At 41.7% G+C, this 23,228-nt stretch overlaps 4 protein-coding genes across 4 annotated transcripts; 3 read left to right on the top strand and 1 right to left on the bottom strand.

Moving 5' to 3' along the window:
• Positions 1–406: 406 nt before the first annotated feature.
• On the top strand, positions 407–4,064 carry pdap1b (pdgfa associated protein 1b). Its single transcript, XM_076753681.1, has 6 exons — positions 407–561; positions 860–951; positions 1,367–1,468; positions 1,646–1,767; positions 1,997–2,148; positions 2,617–4,064. The coding sequence occupies exons 1-6, from the start codon at positions 549–551 to the stop codon at positions 2,670–2,672; spliced, it is 537 nt and encodes a 178-aa protein (XP_076609796.1). The 5' UTR covers positions 407–548; the 3' UTR covers positions 2,673–4,064.
• Positions 4,065–4,548: 484 nt separating this feature from the next.
• On the top strand, positions 4,549–10,510 carry shmt1 (serine hydroxymethyltransferase 1 (soluble)). The gene is made up of 12 exons (XM_076752677.1): positions 4,549–4,622; positions 5,476–5,602; positions 5,809–5,954; positions 6,084–6,199; positions 6,408–6,568; positions 7,325–7,406; positions 7,513–7,725; positions 7,826–7,939; positions 8,043–8,165; positions 8,712–8,828; positions 8,975–9,085; positions 9,415–10,510. The coding sequence occupies exons 2-12, from the start codon at positions 5,510–5,512 to the stop codon at positions 9,585–9,587; spliced, it is 1,449 nt and encodes a 482-aa protein (XP_076608792.1). The 5' UTR covers positions 4,549–4,622; positions 5,476–5,509; the 3' UTR covers positions 9,588–10,510.
• Positions 10,511–11,402: 892 nt separating this feature from the next.
• On the top strand, positions 11,403–15,039 carry cpsf4 (cleavage and polyadenylation specific factor 4). Its single transcript, XM_076751505.1, has 8 exons — positions 11,403–11,840; positions 12,027–12,077; positions 12,682–12,834; positions 12,939–13,034; positions 13,143–13,236; positions 13,462–13,534; positions 13,666–13,827; positions 14,087–15,039. Exons 1-8 carry the CDS (start codon positions 11,738–11,740, stop codon positions 14,153–14,155), a joined length of 801 nt encoding a protein of 266 aa, XP_076607620.1. The 5' UTR covers positions 11,403–11,737; the 3' UTR covers positions 14,156–15,039.
• Positions 15,040–15,150: 111 nt separating this feature from the next.
• Positions 15,151–16,969, bottom strand: atp5mf (ATP synthase membrane subunit f). The gene is made up of 4 exons (XM_076752413.1): positions 16,895–16,969; positions 15,754–15,861; positions 15,429–15,545; positions 15,151–15,310 (listed from the first exon to the last, which is right to left on the bottom strand). The coding sequence occupies exons 1-4, from the start codon at positions 16,908–16,910 to the stop codon at positions 15,282–15,284; spliced, it is 270 nt and encodes an 89-aa protein (XP_076608528.1). The 5' UTR covers positions 16,911–16,969; the 3' UTR covers positions 15,151–15,281.
• Between the last annotated feature and the right edge of the window lie 6,259 nt (positions 16,970–23,228).

Raw genomic sequence — 23,228 nt, 5'->3', positions numbered from 1 at the left:
GTCCATTTCGCATCTCGTCTCTTAATGACGTCACCACTCTAAATAAACAGATATACTAAATTTATCGGCATCTAATACTTAATTATTTCTTTGATTTTTCCCTTAAACTAGCACAGTACATACGTTTATGTAAACATTTATTGTGGTCAGTATAAAGATGTTAATCGAGATTAAATCAAAGTACATGTAATTCTTTCACTTCTGGCATATTGCATCACTTTAGCACACTAGTAAATTGCCTTAAGATAAACAACATGGTTTAGGTTCATTTATTTCGTAACTCATGTCATTTAGTCAAGTCACTGGACATCATATGGCAATATGCGTACTGTTTAGTTTAAAGCAGCAACGGTGTTTAGTTAATGCTCGAAAATACTTTGTTTGGATGATTTTTTGAAAGGCAAGTATTTGGACTACTCAGAGTATTGTGTTACTCATCCCGACTGTGAGTTTAGCCAGCTGTCAGTTCGTGTTGCTGCTTTAACACTTATGCTTTGTGCCAGTATTTCCTTGTCAGTGAGTTTATAATAAAGGCTTCGTTTGACAAAATGCCCCGAGGAGGTAAGAATGATCTTAAAACCTGACAGACTTTGTTGAAGTCATTATTTGTACATCTGTTAGCCTACTGTTAGCCGACCAACAACTGTCAGCGATCCAGGCGAAACGCCTCCGTAGAGCAAGGATAGTTTCACCAACTTGCCTTTTGGATTGTTTTAAAACATTAAACAACAAGCACTGATATTATGTTTAAACGCCATTCTGCCTGTCTTTGTAAATGTTCGCTGTTTTTCTCCCCAGCAGTACAATGTGTACACAGATCTGTGTGTGATGTCATTTTTTATCATGGTCATCGTTGCAGGTAAGAGAAGTGGCCACAAGGGTCGCGTGCGAACGTACACCAGCCCCGAGGAGATAGACGCCCAGATGAAGGCAGAGAAAGAGAGGAAAAAGGTAAGTGGGCTGTCCGTCCAAAGACTGTTCAATCCTGTGTCACACGGGGTCAACTGTGTGCAGCTTTTCACCTGAGTATTGATCGATATCATAGATGCTGGACCCTGCACCTTCCAAAATGCAACACAGTGGCGTCTTTCCAACGGAAAGAGTAAATCTGTATCTGACTAAACATTGACTTTAACATTGCCCTTAAAAGACCGAAAGCACCACAACAGCTGATTGCACTCATTAGCTCTCCACCAGCCAGATGAGAGGAGCTGGTGAATCAGCTGCTGTGGTGTTTGGATGGAGTAACAACCAGCATACCTAGGTGTTAAATGTATTCCCTGTTGTAAATACATATGCTTGACCTGATGTCTAGGTTTCTAACATTTGTGTGTTTGCCTGCTTGGCTGTCATTTATATGTTCTAGCAAGAGCAGGAGGCGGAGGAGGCAGGCGCAGCTCAGAATGACATGGCAGAGGAGAAACTACCAGCATCAGGCTCAGAGGACAGCGATGATGAAAATTCCCTGGTACGGCCACACTGTCACTCCCTTCCTCTGTTACCTCACACACAGTGATATGTGATAAAGAATTTCTTATTGGTATTGTGTTTTATGCAGAACCTTTTAGCACTTCTGCTTGGCAGTTTCTTATGATCATTTCACATTCAAAGCATTCACTTTATACCCCGTTTGATGTGTTTGCAGAGGAGGAGAGCAGGCGTGGAGGGCTTGATAGAAATCGAGAACCCCAACAGAGTAGCTCAGAAGTCCAAGAAGGTGACGCAGATTGAGCTGGATGAGCCCAAGCAGTTATCGAGGAGAGAGAGGTGTGTTTGTATGTCAAAACATATCAGTCAGTCACATTTCTGTGGAATTTGAATGGGAACTTAATTTTTGAAATGTGGTATTTATTAAAAACATTTTAACAATAAAAGTGTCAGACCTGAAGGAAAGCCCTGTATGTGACAGGACATGAACACTAATGGTCTGAATGGTTGTTTCTTTTTTGTCCCTACCTTGACACACACACACACACACACACACACACTGACACAGAGAGGAAATTGAGAAGCAGAAAGCGAAGGAGCGCTACATGAAGATGCACTTGGCAGGGAAGACGGACCAGGCCAAAGCTGACCTCGCTCGCCTCGCCATCATCAGGAAACAGAGAGAAGAGGCAGCAAAAAAGAAAGATGAAGAGAAGAAAGGTAAGCAAAACATGTCATAAGGTCAATCTTAGTACATATTGAGTGTAAATATTGTGTGCTCCAAGCCAGGAAAACACTATTATTACCTCATTATAAAATAAAATAAAATCTGCCAGCGACCATTGTCATTTTCAGCCAGTGAAGCCCATGAGAAGCTGCCTGTGTCTGAAATCGAAAACCTCATTTATTAAGAAAATTGTAAAAATTTCGAGAGGTAAATTTAATCCTGTCATTATTGCAACCTGCATGTGTGCTGAAAACTTGATGACAGTGGGAAGAGGGGGACGAGGTAAAGCAAACAGTTAGTTGAGGAGTGAGGCCAGTAAAGTAGAATATGGTTTGTAATCAGCCCCTCGTACATGCAGAGCTCAAAAAGCAGCCAAAGGCTCCATAGTGCCACTGTACACATGTCCATGTCCATGCAGTGTGTTGAGATGATTGTCTCTGTCTTTTATTTCCCACTTACAGCAAAAGAAGCAGCAGCAGCAGCGGCCAAAGGAATGAACTCCCTCTCACTGAAATGATGCACATTATTTATCAGAGGCACTTTCACATGTTCATGGACTGGCGCAATATATATTTGACTATTTTTAAAGGAGGAGCTATGATGTTGACATTACTGTAACGTATGACCATTTGGAAAAATGGTCGAGGAGACGCGGTTGTGTATATTTTGGCATGGAGTCGTGACCTCGTCAATCGCTCTGGGAGGTAAAGCTACATTTGAAAATATGATGGTCCTCATGTACACTCGGAATGAACCTGTTCTAACCTATGATCTTGTACATGGTATTAATAATGGTATCTTTATCATTGTATAATTCCAACTTTGCTAACTGAGCTTTGCCACCATGTTTTTTTTTTAGGCAGGGGGGTGGGGGGGTGTGTGGGAGATCTTACATTGTATATAAAAGACTCATGCAAATATTTCAGATTAATATGATGAATCCAGTAAAATGTGTGCATTTCTTTACTTGCTCTGTTTCCCTGTGAGAACACTGTTACCAATGGTTTCGAGCAGGTTTACCAGCCTCAGGTGCAAGAGTCCAGAGAATCGACAATGAGATGAGTCAATATATCAGATGTTTATTTTGGAATAATATGAGTTGATCCCAGTGGTGCACAGAACACTTTAGAGGGATAAAACGCATACAAAAAATGGCCCTGATATCACCAGTAGATATGATCAGTGAGAACCAAAGAATGTAGAACATATGGAGATAAAGATGTTAATATGATGAAGATGATAATGATGATGATGATGATGATGATGATGAATGTATCAAGTGGTACATGAAGCAGTATTTTTGTAGATTTTATTAGCTGCATGGGATTAAAGGATGAGCTATGGTTTCTGGATCAGTATGTATGAAGCCTCTCAGAGTAAAGTTTCAACCTTAAGTGCATCAAAATTCAAAGAATGACTTAAACGTGCTTTAATTCGTACAATTAACAATAAATGCAATACATAAACATTCCTAAGTGTTAAGATTTGGTCTCAGATCGCAAATCATTTAAGAGCGGTCCACGGGTCTCTGAAGTCAGCTAAGAGTGACCAGAAGAGCCAGCAGCTACATAGTTTCTATATTTTGGAAATGTATGAGAATGTACCCACCCTCCCCATACAACATGAACACTTTGATGGATTCCATTGATACAACAAAGTTTTCAAATTTGTCATCTCTATCAGTTATGAAATGTGCAGTATGTAGTACATCGGCTTGCCTACAAGAACAGAGGTTGGTCAGAACAACAATGAATTAAAAAAGGTCTCAATATATAAACCTGCCAGTAAACCTTTTTATGTAAACATTTCGACCCTTGAGTTAATAATCAAACATACCATCCAGAGATTGTTCTCACGTGAATGTTATGTCATTCTTTAACTATAAATGAATAAATATCAATATATTAAAGCATGCACGCATTTGGTGAATAATGGGTATAGTCTGAATGACAATCCTTGTTATAAAGAATTATTTGACTCATAAGTCAATGTTCAGAGCCATTCTCAAGACCAGAATGAAGAAATTCAGCTTTATCATACTTTTGATAGACGTTACCAAAAATGGTGCCCCCTGGTACTCTGATAAGGTTACAAATCATATTACCTGTGTATCAAAGTCACTACAGGGTCATGAAGAAAAAGAGAGAGTGGGCTCTGGTCATGAAGGTAGTAATGGAGCAAAAAAAAAAAAAAAGACTGAGCACCTGTTACAGTGGAGTATTTTTTTCGTCTAATAATACCTTCTTACCTGGTCCACACGCTGAGCAGAGTGTGGCGGTAATGCACCGATCATGCTGTTTAACACACTCAAAAGGCCGCAGAAGAAGAAGAAAATAAAGTGATTTGATTGGTGGAAAGTTTGGCGGACTTTATCCTTCGTAGAAAGGCTTTTTTTTTTTATTCGCCGTGGTCTGATTTCAGTCCAGTCTCAGTACTGACAGTGGTGGACAGAGTCTCGTGTCGAGTGGTGAGTTAAATAATTAGTTCATGTTTAATGGGAGCAAGGAAACTTGAATGCAATGGAAGCTAATGTCTGTGTTTTCACAACTTGTCAAGAGGAAAGTATCTACTAACTTTAAACTAACAGTTTAAATTATTTGCCACTTCTTTGTTTTCCCGCGGTGTTGTAAGCACAAATTTGCTATTTATGCTAGCGGTTTACCAGCTTGCAACTTCCTGTCAAAAGTAGAAAGCTAGGTAAGGTTTTAGTTGTGCTGATTGTTTACACGTGGATAATTTTAACGCTTCTTGTACGGTCAATTTTCCTAAGCTCACCTCTGTAAAGGTTTATCGAACGTTTCCACCTTTGCAATCGTTGTTTTCCTCCATTGCGTCTAACTTTCTGGGTCAGTCGTCCACAGCAGGTTATGAGTAGGTTAATCAAAGTCATGCGCTCGGCGCGGCGAGCTGTTGAGCAGCACTGACAGATGCGTGACTGACCTGCGGTGACTTCTGACTTTGCAGACGGGGCAGAGCGGCCTCGTAAAGATTTGACAAGTGTAAACACAGCTGTAAGCTTCACGGAGTTGTGAATGTGTTACGTGAATTGCCTAATAACATGCGTTATGAGTTTCCACCTCTTATCAGTCTGGTTCAAAGTTCAACTTCTAAGACCATGTCACGCCATAGTTGAGAGTTGCAACACTGCTGCAGACAGCACAGGTGGTGCTGCAGGACTCCTCCACTGTGTGAGGCTTAGGACTTAAAGAACAACACATCTGTCATCATGCATCTGTATGGCACAAGCTAGTTTGTCTGCAGCGCTCACTCGGATATTGTTTTTATGGTTTTCTTTCTTTCTGATTCATCTTCCTCTGTAGATTTCCACTTTGCCTGACCAGAGAAACAGCGATCATGTCTTTAACAAATGACCACAGTGTAAGCAAAGAAACATGGGATTCGCACAACAAGATGATGCTGGAGCCTCTGTCCGTCAGCGACTCTGAGGTTTGTATTCGTGGGATTTTGCAAACAGGGTCTTAATTTTATCCATGTTCTGGAGACTGATGTGGTGTTTCAGTGGGATCAGCAGTACCAACAACCCTCTAAAAAATTCTTAAAGGACAGTTATTTTTGGTTATTTTGTGCACGAGGTTGGTGATGACACTGTAGTTCATAGAGTTGCGGCTGAAGATTATTTCATTGTGTTTCAGGTGTTTACCATCATAAAAAACGAGAAGCACAGACAGACGTATGGTCTGGAGCTCATAGCGTCGGAGAACTTTGCCAGCAGAGCTGTTCTTGAAGCTCTGGGCTCCTGTATGAACAACAAATACTCTGAGGGATATCCCGGTCAGAGGTACAATAATTAATCAAGTTTGTTTCTGAAAATGTCTGAGAACATGCTGTACGTGATGCATTCTGCTTTATTTTATTTATCTATTAACATCTTTACAGCAGTAGTCATCAGTATGATCCATGTCCTCAGGTACTACGGTGGTACGGAGTGTGTTGATGAGCTGGAGAGACTCTGTCAGAAGAGGGCACTGGAGACCTATTGTCTGGACTCAGACAAATGGGGCGTCAACGTGCAGCCTTACTCAGGTAATGAATAGAGATTCAACATCTTAAAATCCTCTTAATGTTTTCTTTAGTCTAGAGCCTGACTGATGTGATCAATATTTTCACTTTTCACTCCTCAAACTCTTCTTTTGTACTCTTGCTTTTTCCATTTCCTCTCATCATGTTGTCCCTCTTCTTCCTCATTCCTCTGTCTAACTTTGTTTCCTCTGTTTTTATGCTTCTTTTCAAGGTTCACCTGCTAACTTTGCTGTGTACACGGCCATCGTGGAGCCCCATGGCAGGATCATGGGACTGGACCTTCCTGACGGAGGTCACCTGACACACGGATTCATGACAGAGAAGAAGAAAATCTCTGCAACATCCATCTTCTTTGAGTCCATGCCGTATAAGGTAGCAAACAATCACATGCATTTGACCACCAGAGTCCTGGGCTCAGGCTATGTCTCAGACTAGAGGTCAGAGTTTAGACTTCTACATTTCAACCACAATCGTCTGATGTTTCCTCGACTATTTTAAGTTGCCTAAACATAACCTTTCCTTTTTCATGCTTTCGTTGCCATGTGTACATGTTCTGGAGCAAAAAGATCTGTTGAGAGTTAACATTTTGCAGATTAAGTCAATATGAACATTCTTCAGTATTAACATGTCTGCAAAATGTCTTAGTTAAGAGCATTTTGCAGGTTGTGAACAATATGTCTGATATGTTGAAATAAAATAAAATGTAATCATCCAAACACCTTTCTTAAAAATATAAAGTGGTGAATGTAAATGCAGTGGCTGGATGGTGGTGGTCAGATTACACCTTGGGGAGATGAAAATTAATGGACCTTTTGTGGTCATGCTTCATTACCTTATTGTAATTGGATTCCAGATGAGTGTTCAAACAGTAATGAGTAAGAAGATAGCTACTGGATAGATGCAGTAGATGAAGAAAATAGATTTTAATAGAGACTATCCATGAAGTTGTGTACAAAATAAACAGGAAACATAAGATTGAAAACAAAACCAAATAATATTGTTTTTATTCAAATTGATTTCAGGTTGTTTCAGTCAGTAATGGGCTTTAAGTATTTCTGTGTTGTGCTCATGTTCTGTATATCAGATGCAGCTGGTTTGATGTTTTCGATATTATCTTCTGCTTTTTAGGTGAATCCAGAAACTGGCTACATTGACTACGACAGACTGGAAGAAAACGCTCGGCTGTTCCACCCCAAACTCATCATCGCAGGTCCTTTGATATACACACACTCACACGCACAGTGTATGCTGACTTGCGTGTATGTCCAAAGAACCTGAAAACATCACATTCACCTCTGTTTGTCTGTCCGCTCTAGGAACAAGCTGCTATTCCCGCAACATTGACTACGCCCGGATGAAGCAGATTGCTAATGAGAACGGTGCCTATCTGATGGGAGACATGGCTCACATCAGTGGGTTGGTGGCTGCTGGAGTGGTGCCCTCACCCTTTGAGTACTGTGACATTGTTTCCACAACCACACACAAGACGCTGCGTGGCTGCCGCGCTGGCCTCATCTTCTACAGAAAAGGTAGGACACTCTTTTTTAAATTTTTTTTCTGCATTGGTACTCTGTGATTTCACTAGTTTTCTGATTTTCTTCCCTCTGTCTTTCTATTTTCCTTCTCCAGGCGTGCGGAGTGTGGATGCCAAGGGGAAGGAGACTCTGTACAACTTGGAGTCGTTGATCAATCAGGCTGTGTTTCCAGGCCTGCAGGGAGGACCACACAACCACGCTATTGCAGGTACATCCCATCATCTCATGTTAACTTTGCGGACTCAGTTTCTTCTCCACTGTCAGTCAATTATCTCAGCATCTGCCTTATTTTGGTTGTTTTCCACTGGCAGGTGTTGCTGTAGCTCTGAAACAAGCCATGTCACCAGAGTTCAGGGCCTACCAGATGCAGGTTCTCGCTAACTGCAAATCTCTATCCAGTGCCCTTATTGACCGAGGCTACAAGATTGTCACTGGTAAGTGTCACAGTGCCACCACGTGTCTGTAATGTCAGTTGCCACTGTAGACAAGCTAATTGCATTTACCACAGAGAAAGTTATGACAATAATTGATTAGACCTATCTTTATTTGCTGCTTAATTTTCGGCATGTTGTGACAATTATCTAGTGGTCAGACTAATTGTGTTAGCACTGATAATCAAAAGATCCTTTAGTTAGTTTTCCTCAAAATTATTCAGTGTGTTTCTCATAATTACAAAATAAAGATTGTGAATGTTTTATTATAACTACAAGATGCCAAGTTCAATTATAAAATACTTTTCTTTCTTTAATGAATGCCTTGAAAATAACCCTGACATTAACTTTAATCACACATCCTCATTGAGTCTGTTTGCATGTTGTTTCATATGACAGCAGTTAAAATACTTGTAACAATACATCCTGTTAAAAAACAAGGAGCGATGACAAACCGTGGTTGATGTTAAGAATGGAAATTCTTACAGCTGTTAAATGCTTCATAGTCCCTGTTTTGTCTTCTGAAACCCTTTTTCCTCTGCTGTGAAGGCGGCTCTGATAACCACCTGATCCTGTTGGACCTGCGCAGCAAAGGAACCGACGGAGGACGAGCTGAGAAGGTTCTGGAAGCCTGCGCCATTGCTTGTAATAAGAACACCTGTCCAGGTAGTGTGTGTGTGTGTTTTAGTACAGATAAGCAATGGCACATGCAGCTTTGTTTGCATACCAGTGTAACCCCTAGTGTGTGTGATCTCTGTCTATTTTTTCTACAGTGACTTTATTCATTTTTCCACGTACATGTTTTTGTTTAGGGGATAAGAGTGCTTTGCGTCCTAGCGGTCTCAGGTTTGGCTCTCCAGCTCTGACCTCCAGAGGCTTGGTGGAGGAAGACTTCAGGAAGGTGGCTGAGTTCATTCACAGAGGTAATCCTTTTTTTTTTTTTTTTTTTTTAATTGCCAAGATATGCTCTGAGGAGTGTGTTTCAGCTGAGGTAAAATGTTATTGGTGTATAAAGTCAGACTACACCCTAAAATCTATCAAAGACCGTCTTTGTGCCGCTGACCGAAGGTAACACCCTGTAAAAGCACAATTTATCATTTTATTTCAGGCACTTTATGCTTGTGAGTGTTGCAGTTGATAAAGGCGTCCACCAAACTAAAATGGCGAGGGGAAAAAAAAAGAAAATTCAAAACATGATTCTCCATAAATGACATTGCTCTTAAAGCCGTCCCTGCTCTCCTGTGTCCTGCAGGTATCATGCTGACCTTGGAGGTGCAGACAAGCCTGGATCCCAAGGCCCCTCTGAAGGAGTTCGTTCAGGCACTGGCTCAGGGAGAGAAGTTCAAGCAGCGAGTAGCAGAAATCAGGACAGAAGTCGAGGCTTTCGCCGGTCAGTTCCCCATGCCTGGCCTTCCTGAGCTGTAGAGGGCGCCACTTCAGACACTGATGGCTTCTGGACTGATGATTGTAACAAACATTATGGCAGTCTTGATGGTGTGTTGTTTTGTGTTTGTTTTTGGACACCTCAAATCTGTCACTGCTGAAATCCAGATACTTCCTCATTAATTCACAACAGGCACAGATTTTCTTTTCTTGAAAGATACATTTGCAGACGTCATTGTCTCCTTGTTTAGTGTTGCTGCAGTGCTTTTTTTTTAGATTTGGTTTTCTTTCCTCCTTCAGATTTGGTCTAAAATCTTCCATTCACGTTTCAGCTTTAATCTTGTCACAAGACACTGTTTCTTTTGTTTTTAATTTCCAATCCCGGTTTACCGTGAAGTAATCTGAAGACTGAAGCACAAAGCGTGACTGCTACTTTATGTGCGCATTTTATATCATATACTGTGTACATATACAGTATAAGAAGTACAACTTGATAAATGATAAAACCACAATTGTCACATTTAATTGAAGTAAACATAATGAATGAAACAACAGCTACTATGTATGACCTTTCAACTTGACTGAACTGGTGCAGAGACTGCATCCTGAGAAAAAGTTAGGGGATCTCTATGTTCCATTTCATCCTGAGGCCAACATGAATTTCATGCAGGTCCATCCAATAGTTGAGACATTTCACTCAAAACCACAAAGGCGACCCTCATGGTGGCACTCGAGGAAACTTCAGGGGATCACCAAAGCCATTAGATTCATCCTCTGGCAGTTCATTCAGAAATTGTTTGGATATTTTAGTCTCCACCAAAGTAGTGGATGACTGAAAACTGTCCCATGTGAACTTGTTCAACCATATGAGTACTTACTACCTGTAGTCGCCAAAATGTGAAGCTGCGTGCACTTAAACCACAGAACTGCTGCCTATAAAAATAAAAATGATGAAGTACCATTTCATAATGATTCTATTGTAATGATTTCTTACATTGTTTCACTTGTTACTTCATTTCTGATCTAACTTTATTCACGTAATTGTGTGTTTTATTGTCTTATTAAATACTGAGCAGTTTTCATCCACTGTTGAGTTCTTCTGTGAGGAAAAGAGAGTGAGTTCCTGAAGGTGAGTCAGTCAAACTGAACTGAACCCAGACTGACCATCAGAGCACCAGGAGGACTTCACTGAGGTCAACTGGTGGTCTGGAAGAGTCAGGACAGTGTCTAAACTCAAACAGCATGTGGGGCACCACTAGTTTCAGTTTTAAGCACACTTACATGAAATTTTAGTGAAATCTTTAAAAAAAGATTGCTGTCTGGTTCCGTACACCTCAATCTAAGGTTGTTATGGAATGAAGGAAAGTTCTGAGTTCAGAGCAAATTGTTAATTAAGGAGCATCAAGTCCTAAACATGTACATAAGTTATAGGAGTGCAAATTATTAAATGGAGCAGACAAACTCTTTTTCCCTCAATGATGCCTCCTCGGCTCCTTGCATTTATTCTAACAAACTATCAGAATCAGAATTCCTTTATTGATCCCTGAGGGGAAATTGTTTTTGTTGCAGGTTTCCTCTTACAAGAATGAAGTAGAAAAGAAAGAAAATATAAATAAAAAAGCAAATATAAAAACAAAATATTTATACTGAGAAAAAAAAAAATTATATATATATATGTATTTTTAAAATCCTGGCCACGGTCCTGAGTTTTATCCTTAAAAATCTGTTATTATAAGTTACTTTGACATTTTTAATTTAGCCCAGAAATTAATGAGGAGTTAATTCAAATCACAAGTAAGGCCACCATAACCATATGCGGCGCAACTCTCCCAAAGCACTCGGGGATCGTTTAGTCTTGCCTTATTTGATCGGGTCAGAGGTCGGTGTGCGCGCTCCCAGTCAATCCAGAGAGAAGAAGGAGCTGTTCCGGACAAACTAAAAGTTACAGATCGATCAATATTTAAGGCTTGTATTTAAAACAGTCCCGTAAAGGTACAAAGAGCTGCAGCTGTTGTGGTTTCTCATCAGAGAGCTCGGTGATTCTTTTTGTATAAGGTTATCGGTTAGCCTAGCTAGCCTCGTTAGCCCCTTTAGCTGGCTGATGAAGAAATTACCAGCTAACTAGCTCAACTTCAAGCTAGCTAACTGAAACTTACATTTGTTTGATTGTCGGACACTAAACCAACGCAGCCATGCAGGACATACTGGCTAACGTGGATCATATCAAGTTTGACCTGGAAATCGCTGTGCAGCAGCAGCTCGGAGCACAGCCTCTGCCTTTCCCCGGCATGGACAGTAAGTGCCTGAAAGCTACCTGGTTCTTAGCCGTTGAAGTGTCGTCAGAGCTAACGGTAAAACTGATGCTCACTAACGGCACCTGAGCGGTGGTGACTTCGTGTTAGCTTTGTGGACGCTCAATCCCATTTCTTTACTAGGGTTGTATTTTCTTTGCTAACGTTGTATTAATGTGTGTGTCCGCAGAGTCCGGATCTGCAGTGTGTGAGTTCTTCATGAGAGCAGCCTGTATTAAAGGTAAAATCACAACAATACATCTCAACACCTGGCATGAATGATTATGTGTGTATATATTGTATATATACACACATAATCATTTCAGTATATATACATGGGATTTAGGAGAGATGATGATTTAGGAGAGACGGATTGAACGGTCAAATCTGAAGGAATTATCCTGACTTTTAGTCTCCAGTATGGGTCAAGCTTCAAAAACACTGGATCCTACATTTCCCATAATGCAGCCACAATCATCTTTATCATGATCAATAACATTGTCACATCGTGACAAACAGATACTTCTTTGGCAAGTGCACAGTTGAACTGTCAGCAGTGCAGCTTCCTCGTATGGGTGGGTCTCAGGAAAGAGGTCAGTCATAGTGTTTCTCATTGGTCTGGGACACTCACTGTCACTGAACAACTATCTTCCCTGTGATTTGTTAGTGGAAAGCTCTATGTAGCAAGAGCAAAAGGAGGTGACCATTTTGAAGTAACTGAAGACACTATTTGTGGGAAAAAGATCAGCAATCAGCAAGACACTGGCTGCTCTGTGGGTATGAATTAGGAACATTATGCCATGGTCCGTATTATATCTTTGTTTTTTTTGTTTCCTGCTCCACAGGTGGGATGTGTCCGTTCCGTCACATCAGCGGAGAGAAGACAGTGGTGTGTAAGCACTGGCTCAGAGGGCTGTGTAAGAAGGGAGACCAGTGCGAGTTTCTCCACGAGTACGACATGACCAAGATGCCTGAATGCTACTTCTACTCCAAGTTTGGTTAGTGCACCCGATGTTTCGTAGAATCACACGGAGGATCTCAATGACTGTACTCGCCCAGGGAATCTAATGTTAACATTTTGTCACTGTGTTGACCCTCGCAGGTGAGTGTAGCAACAAGGAATGTCCATTCCTGCACATTGATCCCGAGTCCAAGATCAAAGACTGTCCGTGGTATGACCGAGGCTTCTGCAAACACGGTGAGTCCTCCTCTGTGCTGGACGTAGACATTCCAGCAGCAATGACATTAACAGCTAAACTTACTGTCTTCTGTCTGCTTCGGATCTTCCTCCATCGCCCCGTCTCAGGTCCTGACTGCAGACACAGACACACAAGAAGGGTGATCTGTGTGAATTACCTGGTGGGCTTCTGTCCAGAAGGAAAATCCTGTAAATTTATGCAGTATGTAATCCTTTTTATTTGATTCCAAGAATAAAAACCACCACGTTTGACTTGTTTAGCATTTGGTTTTGTAAACAGGGATAACTCTCTCCCTGCCTTATTTACATGGCATGAATTATGACTTCTAGTAAAAGAGCTGAAAGATTAAGGCAGCAGTAGAATAAACATAATTGGAGACTTCGCCTCATAGTGCTGTAGATTTCACGGTGAAATGTTCTTCTGCAGCCCTCGTTTTGAATTGCCAATGGGAGCTTCTGAGCAGCCTCCTCTTCCACAGCAAACCCAGAACCAGACAAAGGTAAGAGGATACACACAAACCCCCAAATACACACAGCTGTTGACATAAAAGATGTGTGGATCCCTCTCATTCATTCAGGTGGTTCAAAATTGAAGGATAAACACTTTCTCTTTGTTTGTTTCCTGCTGCAGCCTGTGCCCACCATCGGCCGCTCGTCGCTCTCTCTAATCCAGCTGACCAACTCCAGTCCAGGCCAGCGGCCACAGAACCACGTGCCGATGGCTGCTGCTCAGCAAAATAACATGACTGGCAACAGAGGGCCTCGGCCACTGGACCAGGTCACCTGCTACAAGGCAAGTCATCTGAACAGCTAATGTGCCCTTGTGTTCAAAGTCTGTTTTAGACACCAGTCCCTCACTGTAGTCCTACATATCACAGCTGGCATTAGTTCCCTTAAAGCAACAGTTTTGATGAGATCATTCAAGCAGCTGTTTTACAGGGTATTTTGTTTTCACACATGCAGCGTTGCTGTTTCTAAATGTAACTCATGATATAGAAGCTTTTTAAGGAGTCATTAACATCTTCCTTCTTCTGTCTTCCCTGTGTCTGCAGTGTGGTGAGAAGGGCCACTATGCCAACAAATGTACTAAAGGCCATCTCGCCTTCCTGAGTGGACAGTAGCCTTCGTCCTTGAGGTCACAGCAGTGCTGTAGCTCAGCCCCATGTGAGCAGAGGAGATGAGAGGAGGAGCAGCAGCAGAGGAGAGGAAGCCCCTTTGCTCCACAGGCTCAAAGACTTTAACTGCCACTGCTGTGTGTGCCTGTCACTGCAGACACTGGCAGTAGGAAAGATAAACAAAGCTTCGATTTCTAATTTCTTCCCTCTGTGGATTCATAAAAATAAGGAGGAACAGAAAAGAGGTCACAGTGTGTGTGGCTGCGGATCAACGGCTTGTGGGTTAGTCTACAGTTTTCTACTATGTTTGTACTGTTCATCACACTGAATATTTAAATGCTCATCACACCCAGAGTCCAGCAGAGGTGCAGAGCTGGAACATGGTGCTGCTTCTTTCAGGATATTCACATTTCCTCTGGTCATCTGACTGCATCAGTGACACCAGACCAGTGCTTCTTCTGCTAATTCTAGTAAGTCTGACAGTGAAAATAATAACAAAACAAGTGATGAATGCCAGTGAAAATGTAAATTAATGCTGCCTGTCCTCAAACTGCTGGAATTAATCAGAACTCAAATCCACCCTGCGATAGTTTGTATTCTACTTGAAACACCACCTACAATATCACACCTGTCAGTTTAGACTTTTAAACCACACATTTGTGGTTTTTTGCCAACATTTTAAATCTTGGAAGTTGTTCATTACCAGCTGTGTGCGGAGGCCCTGGACTAAATCTCAATACACAGATGATTCATATTTTACTGAAGACGATGTGAGGGGGTGCAGGAGTTTCGCTAGGAGGAAGCATCTCATTGTTTTGGGACAGTCAGTGGAAACAGTCTGAACATCATCTCATTCTGCACAGTGTGTACAAATAAATGTTCTTGTTAGAGATTTGCCTGATTCTTTCATGTCACTACAAGAGCAAGCTAGCTACACACCTGATAGCTGAGAATTGTAAGTGAACAGCTGAATTTTACACTAAACACACAATATCCAACAGTAAATCTTTATATTGTTTATTGGTCACAACAGTCACATATTCAACACAACAGAGAGCTGAGAGTAGAAAGAGCAGGGAGAACAAAGAGGTTCAAGTTCAACCCCTGAAGGTCTGATGGCTGCTGAAGGGGCTTAGTGGTACTTCCTCCAGCGATCATGTTCTGGAAGAGAAGATGGAGAAAAGGATCGTAACTAAAATATCAGATGGGACATTTATGCTTTGAAAAACTTTACAGGACAAGGTGGAACATTGAAACAAGGCGTGTATGCATTTCTTACTGAGGTGGTCGTAGCTCCATATGTAGCTGATGGTAATGTAGCCAGCCAGCAGCATAGCTATGCCACCAATGCCTCCCTTCTTCACATTGATGTACTTGTTGTAGTATCTATCATGGCCTGGAAGAGAAGGAGGCAAAAAAGAAAACTGCATAAACCACAACAGAACAACGGCGTGCTGTGCAGCATCATCTTCATATTATGAAAGATGTGAGTGAGCTGAATAAAACACTACAGCACTGATTGTCACAGCATGTGAGCCAACATGGCGAAAGGTCTAAAGGTTTTTTGGGGATCCAAAACAAAGTGTTAGAACAGGTTTCCTCACCCCTGCGGATGGATGAGATGATACCATTGGGACTGAAGTCTCGACCTCCAATCCAGGTTCCCAGCTCTCCCAGTTTCACATCCATCAGTCGCTTCTCGATTATGGGAACTGGCCACAGGTGGGGAGACAGTTTGATTACATGTTGTCCATAATGAGCCACGCAGGCTGCAGCTCTGGTAATGTGCTTTGAATTTGGCAGGGGGGTCATTTAACACTTTTAATTTGCCACAGCTCATAAAACAGTATGTGCAGCTAAAGATGACTGATCACTTAACTGATTAGCTGATTAACAGCTTCGATCAACGATTAGCTTATTGTTACTGAAGATATTTGACTTTTAAACAGGCAGTGTTTAGATGTCACCTTGAACTCTGAACACTTCACGATTTTTTAAACAACACTATTATTCCAAAATCAGTAGACTAATGAATACTGAAAATAATCAGCAATTGAAGCCCTACATCCTGTAACAACAACTCCAGCTCTGAAATGTCAGAAAGCAAAAGTATTGAGTCTATAAAATGAAGTTGCAGCTGCTCATATTGTCTCTCAAATAGTTTGTCAGTTTCCACCTAAACTGTGGGGCCACATTTCACATCCATCAGGTGTGGAGCTGCTTTACAGCAACTACGTATTCTTGGCCTTCCGTTCAAAACACACCGTAAAACAAAGCAGGGTCTTGGGTGTTTTCACTTTTTTCAGGCTAATTTGTTTTAGGATTCAAATTAACACGATGATATCAGCGGTTGAAGTTGACAACCGGCTGAAGTAGCTAAAGCTACAGTGCAAGCTCGCTAAGAGATAACAAAACTTAGCAATGCAAAGACAACGTTTTAAAAAGCTTCATTCACTCTGCAAAACATATCGAAAGTCTCTGATTGCTGCTTATGACAATGATTTGTTCAGCTGCGGCTCGTAGATTCATTTTAACTGTAAAACTAGCAATGACACACAAAGTCCTTGACGTGACTCAAAGGATTAAATGCGGCCTTCGGTCACACAAAGATCTTCAGGTGACTCAGTAACGGCCTGTCTGACAGAAACAAACAAACCGCCTTCGAAAACGTAAAAGTTTACCAAAAACAAAATACATAACGGAGTACATTTGCATTTATTTGTGACAGATGACACGCTATTTTACCTGGTCTGTCCGCCATCTTGACTGGTGCAGAGAGCTCGCAGGAAGGGATGATGGGAATTAAACGGACGAGGTGCATTATGGGAGGAGGTGTAGTTTTTAAATCTCTCCGCTTGAGGGCAGCAGAAGAAATGAAACCACACGTCTAATAATTAGACCGAGAGGCTTTTCAGACACAACACAACACAGAGAACGACGACAATCATGAAAGCGCAGACAATCTGCGTTTTAAGACCGTGCTTTCAGACAAGCCCTGAGGAGCACTTAGCTGAAGCCAGCTAAAGACAGTCCTGCCATGAATCCTTCATGAAGGTTGAAATGTTCAGTTTTGTTGAAACTATAAGCGTGTAGTGCAAAATGACAGAAAAAATAGCTGGAATGAGCATTTTCAACATTTTATCAAATAAACAGTAATCAGTAAAGAAAGTATTTTTTGATTGCAGCCGTTGGTCTAACCTATAGACATACTGCATGTTACGAGAAATAACACTAAGGGCAAACACTAACTCTATCCCTCACCCCTACAGGGTTACAGGAATAAAACTAAACAACCCCTCTGCTCCTGGTCTACCAGGGGTTGGATGGCGGGTTAACAAGGGGGGTGATATCCCCACTCAAATCACCCACTGGCTACAAGCAGACTCAAAATGTATGCTTTTTCTTTTTTTTTTGCACAGCCTTGCTTTTTGTATTTGTGTGTCCAGAAGTCATTGATGACAGATACAAATGTTTGTTTCAGCGTTACAGTTTCCACAGTAAATTTCCACTAAATCAGAGTAAATTTTGCATTTATACATTGATACAATCCCTAATCCAAAACAGTAGGGACACTGTGTAAACTATAAATTAAAAGAGAACGCAGTCATTTGCAAAGAAACTGTGTTTACCAACAGTTTTACAGAGAGTGTCCCAACTTTATTGGAATCAGGGTTGCGTATGTTCAACATCATAATATAATCTGAAAAAACTTTAACCTTGGTATCTAAATAGGTAAAGCTATCTAAATATATCATGCTCTCATTCCTCAGATTTGTTTGCACCACCTCCTGTTAAACCTCTCCCTCCTTTAAAAAACACAGCAGCATGACCTGAAGGGTTTACCACACTGGTGTCTCCTGACACTCTATCAGAAGCATCATTTTTTTCAAGGGAAGCAGCCGATCAATGAGCAACGCAACAGCCAGTAGCACTGCTGTGCATAATATACCTAAAGATATACTTCAGACCTTATCCAGCCGACTGTGTGTGTGTGTGTGTGTTTGTTTGTGTGTGTGTGTGTGTGTGTGTGTGTGTGTGTGAGTGAGTGAGTGAGTGAGTGGTTGAGGTGGTGCTGTGGTAGTTCAGGTCCCTTCTCAACACGCCCACTGATCAATACACCCCTCTCTATCTCATCTCTCTCTCTCGCTCTCTGCACACACACACACACACACACACACACACACACACACACACACACACACACACACACACACACACAGCCTGAGTGAATTAGGGTGTGTAGTGGTGGTTTTGGCCTTCATCCAAGACTAAGCAGCAACCTCTTTCCTTTATTAGACTGATTTTTCCTGCTTCACTCTAATGACTTTCATTAGATGGAGGACTCATATAGATGTCCAGCACCCACTCTGTTTTTTTCCCCTGTTCATCTCTTTCTCTGCTTCTCTCTCACACTCGCCCCCCACACACACACACACACACACACACACACACACACACACACACACACACACACACACACACACTTTTGATTACTGTTCAACATCTCTCTAATTTGGATAATTTTTATCGTTACGGTAGAGTACATGCAGTTTATGTTGCATGGCAGAGACAGCCAGTGTGTGTGTGTGTGTGTGTGTGTGTGTGTGTGTGTGTGTGTGTGTGTGTGTGTGTGTGTGTGTGAGAGAGAGTGTGTGGGGGGAGGGTGACGTAGGCGGATACATAATTGTGTGTGCGTGGAACATGGGTGAATCTTTACCAGGTTTCGTCTTTGATGTTGATGATTCAGCTCTCTTTCCTACGTGTTGACCCAAATGTTTCTCTTCTTCTCTTCGCTGTTGCCAGATCTGAATGACACCAAATAGCCCAATCAGAGTCTCCAACGCACTCAGTTATCTCTAAATGGAGCCCAGTGTTTGTGTTTCTATTCTTCACAGTGTCCTGTTAATCCTCTGTACGGAGAATTTGAGCTCCAAACCTCCAGATGATAGACAACCAAGGGCCTGGTCTAACAGGTTGTATAACTTTTTTATTTCTCAGGCCACCAAACTGTTAAATGGTCATGATGCTAATGATAAGTTCTCCATTCAACTAGTGCAGGCTGACAATGGTCTTGGCAATGGCTAAATATACTTTAGGTTTCTGGTTGTCATTTGATGTATTCATGTATTGTATGTTTTATTGTACATGAGTCTGTCCGTTCTGTGTTTAACACCTGACAATAAAATTGAAGTAGAAGGGTTCACACTTAACCGAACTAACCATAACCACTACCTGCCTAACTCTAAGCTTCGCCCTGAAATTTAGTGATTTACATTATAGGCGACCTGTATTTTGTCCCCATAGATGAGGCCAGTCCCCACTATGTGACTGTGTAAACAGATTTATGTCCCCACAACATGAGTAAGACATGGCCTCACACCCACACAACCACGTACCTGCATCTAGACGACATACTTGTCGGGTTCATCCCAGTGAGCTGGCAGGGAGTTTGGCCCCTCAGATCCTCTTTATGCTCTGTGGCTGAATGAAGATCGTTGTGAAGGTACACCTCCACCTGTGTTTTTTATTTGTAGGCTATACATTTAAGTGAACCTGAATCTACAGCTGCTGCTTTGGAAAATGATCACCAAGAAGTCTGATGGATAATGTGACATTAAACAGAAAATTGTTTTATTTATATGAACAGATGGAAGCTTCTATGTAAAAAGCTTTTATTATAGAGTTATGATGTAGGAGCTGAATATAATTTAAAGACATTCAGCCGAGAGTGAATGAACTGAAGTGACATTTGTTTTTGAATGTTGAGCCTAACCAGCTTTCTTTTCTTCTGCTTAAACCTGGAATAATATAGTGTAATGTAAGCCAAATATTCACCCTCTTCTAGACTTAGACTGCTTCTTTATTGATCCCTATTTGGGAAATTATTTTGTTGCAGTAGCAATTAATCATACAGACAGAACACAGAATGTATACAGGAATAGCTCTGTTCTTGGTCTCTACTCAGCTCTGTAGCTGCTAAATGCTCCACAGACACAGAGTCCCTGTCAGTCTCTGTATTCATTTGAAAGTAGCCAAATGTCCAAATGCTGCAAAAAGCAGACCAACTATTACAAGCTGCCCAAAATCAAATATAAAGTCATACAACTGGACAGAAGACAGCCCAGTCTGGCAACACTACTCCTCTCATCTTCTCCTCATGAAGGTCACTCAGTCACACACTTGGTCAAACCAACAACTCACATCTGTCTGATTTACACACAGCACGGACCAGAAACTCTAATCCAATCTCAGTCTGTGCTGCTGAGAAGCCCTCCAGATCCTCAGATACACTTATTGAACACCTACACGCACATACACATACATACATGCACGCACACACACACACACTGGCACACTCAGCAACTGTGCAGAGACAGACAGACACACAAACACAAGTGCACACACATGCGCACAGATTTCATTTGGGATGTAAAGGTTAGAAACAACATTGTAACACAATCTCATTTTGGGAGTTACCCATAAGCTGGAATGACCCTGTGGTCAAGGCTCACCTGCTTGTTTATTGGTTTGGTTTGTTTGTTATAAAGCTGCCTAGGGCCTCACTGCACCTTAGTCTGCAGCAGCTACACACACACACACACACACACACACACACACACACACACACACATTTGTTCTTCTATACTTGTGAGGACCCTCTTGGACCTAATGCAGTGTCTACCCCCTGACCCTAACCTTAATCATCACAACTAATCACCTAAGCCCAACTTTTACCCTGACACTAACTAACCTAATTCTAACCTGATCATTAAAACCAAGTCTGATCTCACAAAGATAGATGTACAAGTACACACACACACACACACACACACACACACACAGACAAAAGCACTAGGGGATGGATGATTTTATTCCACCTCAAGAGGCAGGTGCCCTCGAGGTCTGCCACAGAGACAGCTCTTTGAAGCTGATGGAGGGAGATAGAGAGAGAAAGAACGAGAGATGGGGAAGGAGGGTGGGGGCTATAGAGAGAGGTGGTTTGTGCAAGAGGGGGGGGGGTAGTCAGACAGGGAGAGGAGACAGGGATGAAAGAGGATGAGGGAAGCAAAGACATGAAGACTGTAAGTACAAAAGGGGAAACTGGCAGCGGAAAGAGAACGATAGAAAGAGATGAAAGATAAAGGAGAGAAAAGAGGAGGGGATGGAGCCCATGTCTCTGCACACGGCTCTCTAATACACATGACCTTTAAACAGCCACTCTCCACAGTCACTCCCTGTTCATCCATCCTTCATGCGCTTTTTCATTTCATTTTTTAGACTTCCCCCCTGTGTTTTCTTTATAATTGACACTTTTTTTCTCTGCCCTTGTCAGTGATTTCTCCTTTCCCTTAATCTGTAACTGTCTGACACTTCCTGTATCCTCTCTCCCACACTGATCTCTCTCCTCCCTATTCCTGCTCTTTTGGCCTCTCTAGTTCTTTCCTCTTACCATGCTCCTTGTCGGGAATGTCATCTCCTCCTCTTCCTCTCAGTGACCTGAATATTTACTTGTCGTCCTCTCTGTCCTGGTCAAGAGCTCAGTGGTGGACAGACGGGCAAGAATGAGAGAAACAGATAGACAAGCAGGCAGGCAGGAGGGATGGTTGTGGGTAATGAGTTTATCAACTCTCCTATTACTACCATAATCTCATTAGAGATATGGAGATCACCAGGGGAGCTGCTAAAAGGAGCTCGCTGGCCTGATGAGGGTCCCAGAGGAAACGTGTGCGTGTATGTGTGTGTCAGACAGACATAGAGGAATAACGAGAGAGAGAAAGAGGATACTACATGTGTGGAAAGGCTCCACAGGGACCATTTCATTCCTCAGCGATAATGGCTTTAGCCACTAAATCAAACTTTCCCATTCACTTTCACTCACACACTTAAATGTAATGGGCACTAATGGCACGTCGACTGATCGTAGCTACACTTCTGCAGAATACGAAACAGCACAATGAAAAACAGTCCTGCAGTGATTATCCGACTTTGCTTAAAATTGGTTTGGAATTAATGCTAGAATTAATATTTGAAGAAAAAGATGATGGTGATCTGAACAAGCAGCAGCCTGAATACAGTCCAACGGGCTGGTTTCTCTCTTTGTTTGATGGCACCCAGCTGAATCCTCACTTAACCTTGACAAATCGTACATTGTTTGAAAGCACAAAGCCTCATAATTCTATCTGTGCGATACATTTTATGGCTCTGTCAAATTTAGCCAAGAATGAGCTTTGATGCATAACATTCATCTTTCTACTTGAAAGGAATAGTTTGACATTTATTTCTTACTTTCTTTCTTTGCGAGACTTAGATGAGAGGATCGATATCCCTTGTGTGTACATTAATGTGTGTGCGCAGCTACAGCCAGGAGACAATTTGGTTAGCTTAGCTTAGCATAAAGACTGGAAGACTCCAATATTCGATGTTTTTGGTCTCAATTATCGCTGGTTTAATTTACAAATTGATAGATAAGCTGCTTTATCCAAGGAAGCTCTTCATGGCCACAGACTTTATTTAGTTATTTAATGTTATCATTTCTTCTTCACAGTCATTGAATTACTGTACACATAACCTGCGTTGTTCAAGAGCACCTCAGAGGAGCTGATGCTTCCTTCACTGCAGACTGGAGACCGATATATCAAGATTCATGATTTGACCAAAGCCCCAAATTGGCTATGAGAGCCTCTTTAATACTCAATTATTCTGTAGCCTTGTAGTTTTAAACATGCATAAAGAAACCTGTCACCACTGCCCTTTTGTCCTACAGCTAAAGACAAAAGCAGACATCCTTTTATTCCAACGTGATCTATCACCTTATTTTTGTTTTGATGTGAAAGACTTCTAATTCTCTTAGATCTCAGAAGAAGTATCAACACCATAAATTACAGCAGTTTGTGTGATAACGTGATCATCCTCATCCCGAGCACAAACTGTCTGCAGCGCCTCTCCTCCACTTAGCCGGCTTATTTCACCAACATAAATTTTCATTGCCACTGCAATGACACAGTAACATCTGTCTATAAAATGTAACAGCACAACCCATTAAAGAGCTGGATGCACTGTAGCTATTTTTATGGTACAT

The sequence above is a fragment of the Chaetodon auriga genome, chromosome 16, assembly GCF_051107435.1.
Source record: "Chaetodon auriga isolate fChaAug3 chromosome 16, fChaAug3.hap1, whole genome shotgun sequence".
NCBI classification, from domain to species: domain Eukaryota; kingdom Metazoa; phylum Chordata; class Actinopteri; order Chaetodontiformes; family Chaetodontidae; genus Chaetodon; species Chaetodon auriga.
This window is presented reverse-complemented; position numbering and strand designations above follow the sequence as displayed.

Bases quoted from the DNA above. Each gene is read 5' to 3' on its own strand.
- atp5mf (XM_076752413.1), bottom strand. The intron at 15,546-15,753 runs GTGAGGAAACCT...CTTCTCTTCCAG, and splicing joins CATCTCATCCATCCGCAGGG to GCCATGATAGATACTACAAC. The intron at 15,311-15,428 runs GTAAGAAATGCA...CTTCTCTTCCAG, and splicing joins ATGGAGCTACGACCACCTCA to AACATGATCGCTGGAGGAAG.
- pdap1b (XM_076753681.1), top strand. The intron at 952-1,366 runs GTAAGTGGGCTG...TATATGTTCTAG, and splicing joins CAGAGAAAGAGAGGAAAAAG to CAAGAGCAGGAGGCGGAGGA. The intron at 1,469-1,645 runs GTACGGCCACAC...ATGTGTTTGCAG, and splicing joins GCGATGATGAAAATTCCCTG to AGGAGGAGAGCAGGCGTGGA.
- cpsf4 (XM_076751505.1), top strand. From the start codon at position 11,738: ATGCAGGACATACTGGCTAACGTGGATCATATCAAGTTTGACCTGGAA. The intron at 13,535-13,665 runs GTAAGAGGATAC...TTCCTGCTGCAG, and splicing joins AAACCCAGAACCAGACAAAG to CCTGTGCCCACCATCGGCCG. The intron at 13,828-14,086 runs GCAAGTCATCTG...CTGTGTCTGCAG, and splicing joins ACCAGGTCACCTGCTACAAG to TGTGGTGAGAAGGGCCACTA.
- shmt1 (XM_076752677.1), top strand. From the start codon at position 5,510: ATGTCTTTAACAAATGACCACAGTGTAAGCAAAGAAACATGGGATTCG. The intron at 7,726-7,825 runs GTAGGACACTCT...TTCCTTCTCCAG, and splicing joins CCTCATCTTCTACAGAAAAG to GCGTGCGGAGTGTGGATGCC. The intron at 7,940-8,042 runs GTACATCCCATC...TTCCACTGGCAG, and splicing joins ACACAACCACGCTATTGCAG to GTGTTGCTGTAGCTCTGAAA.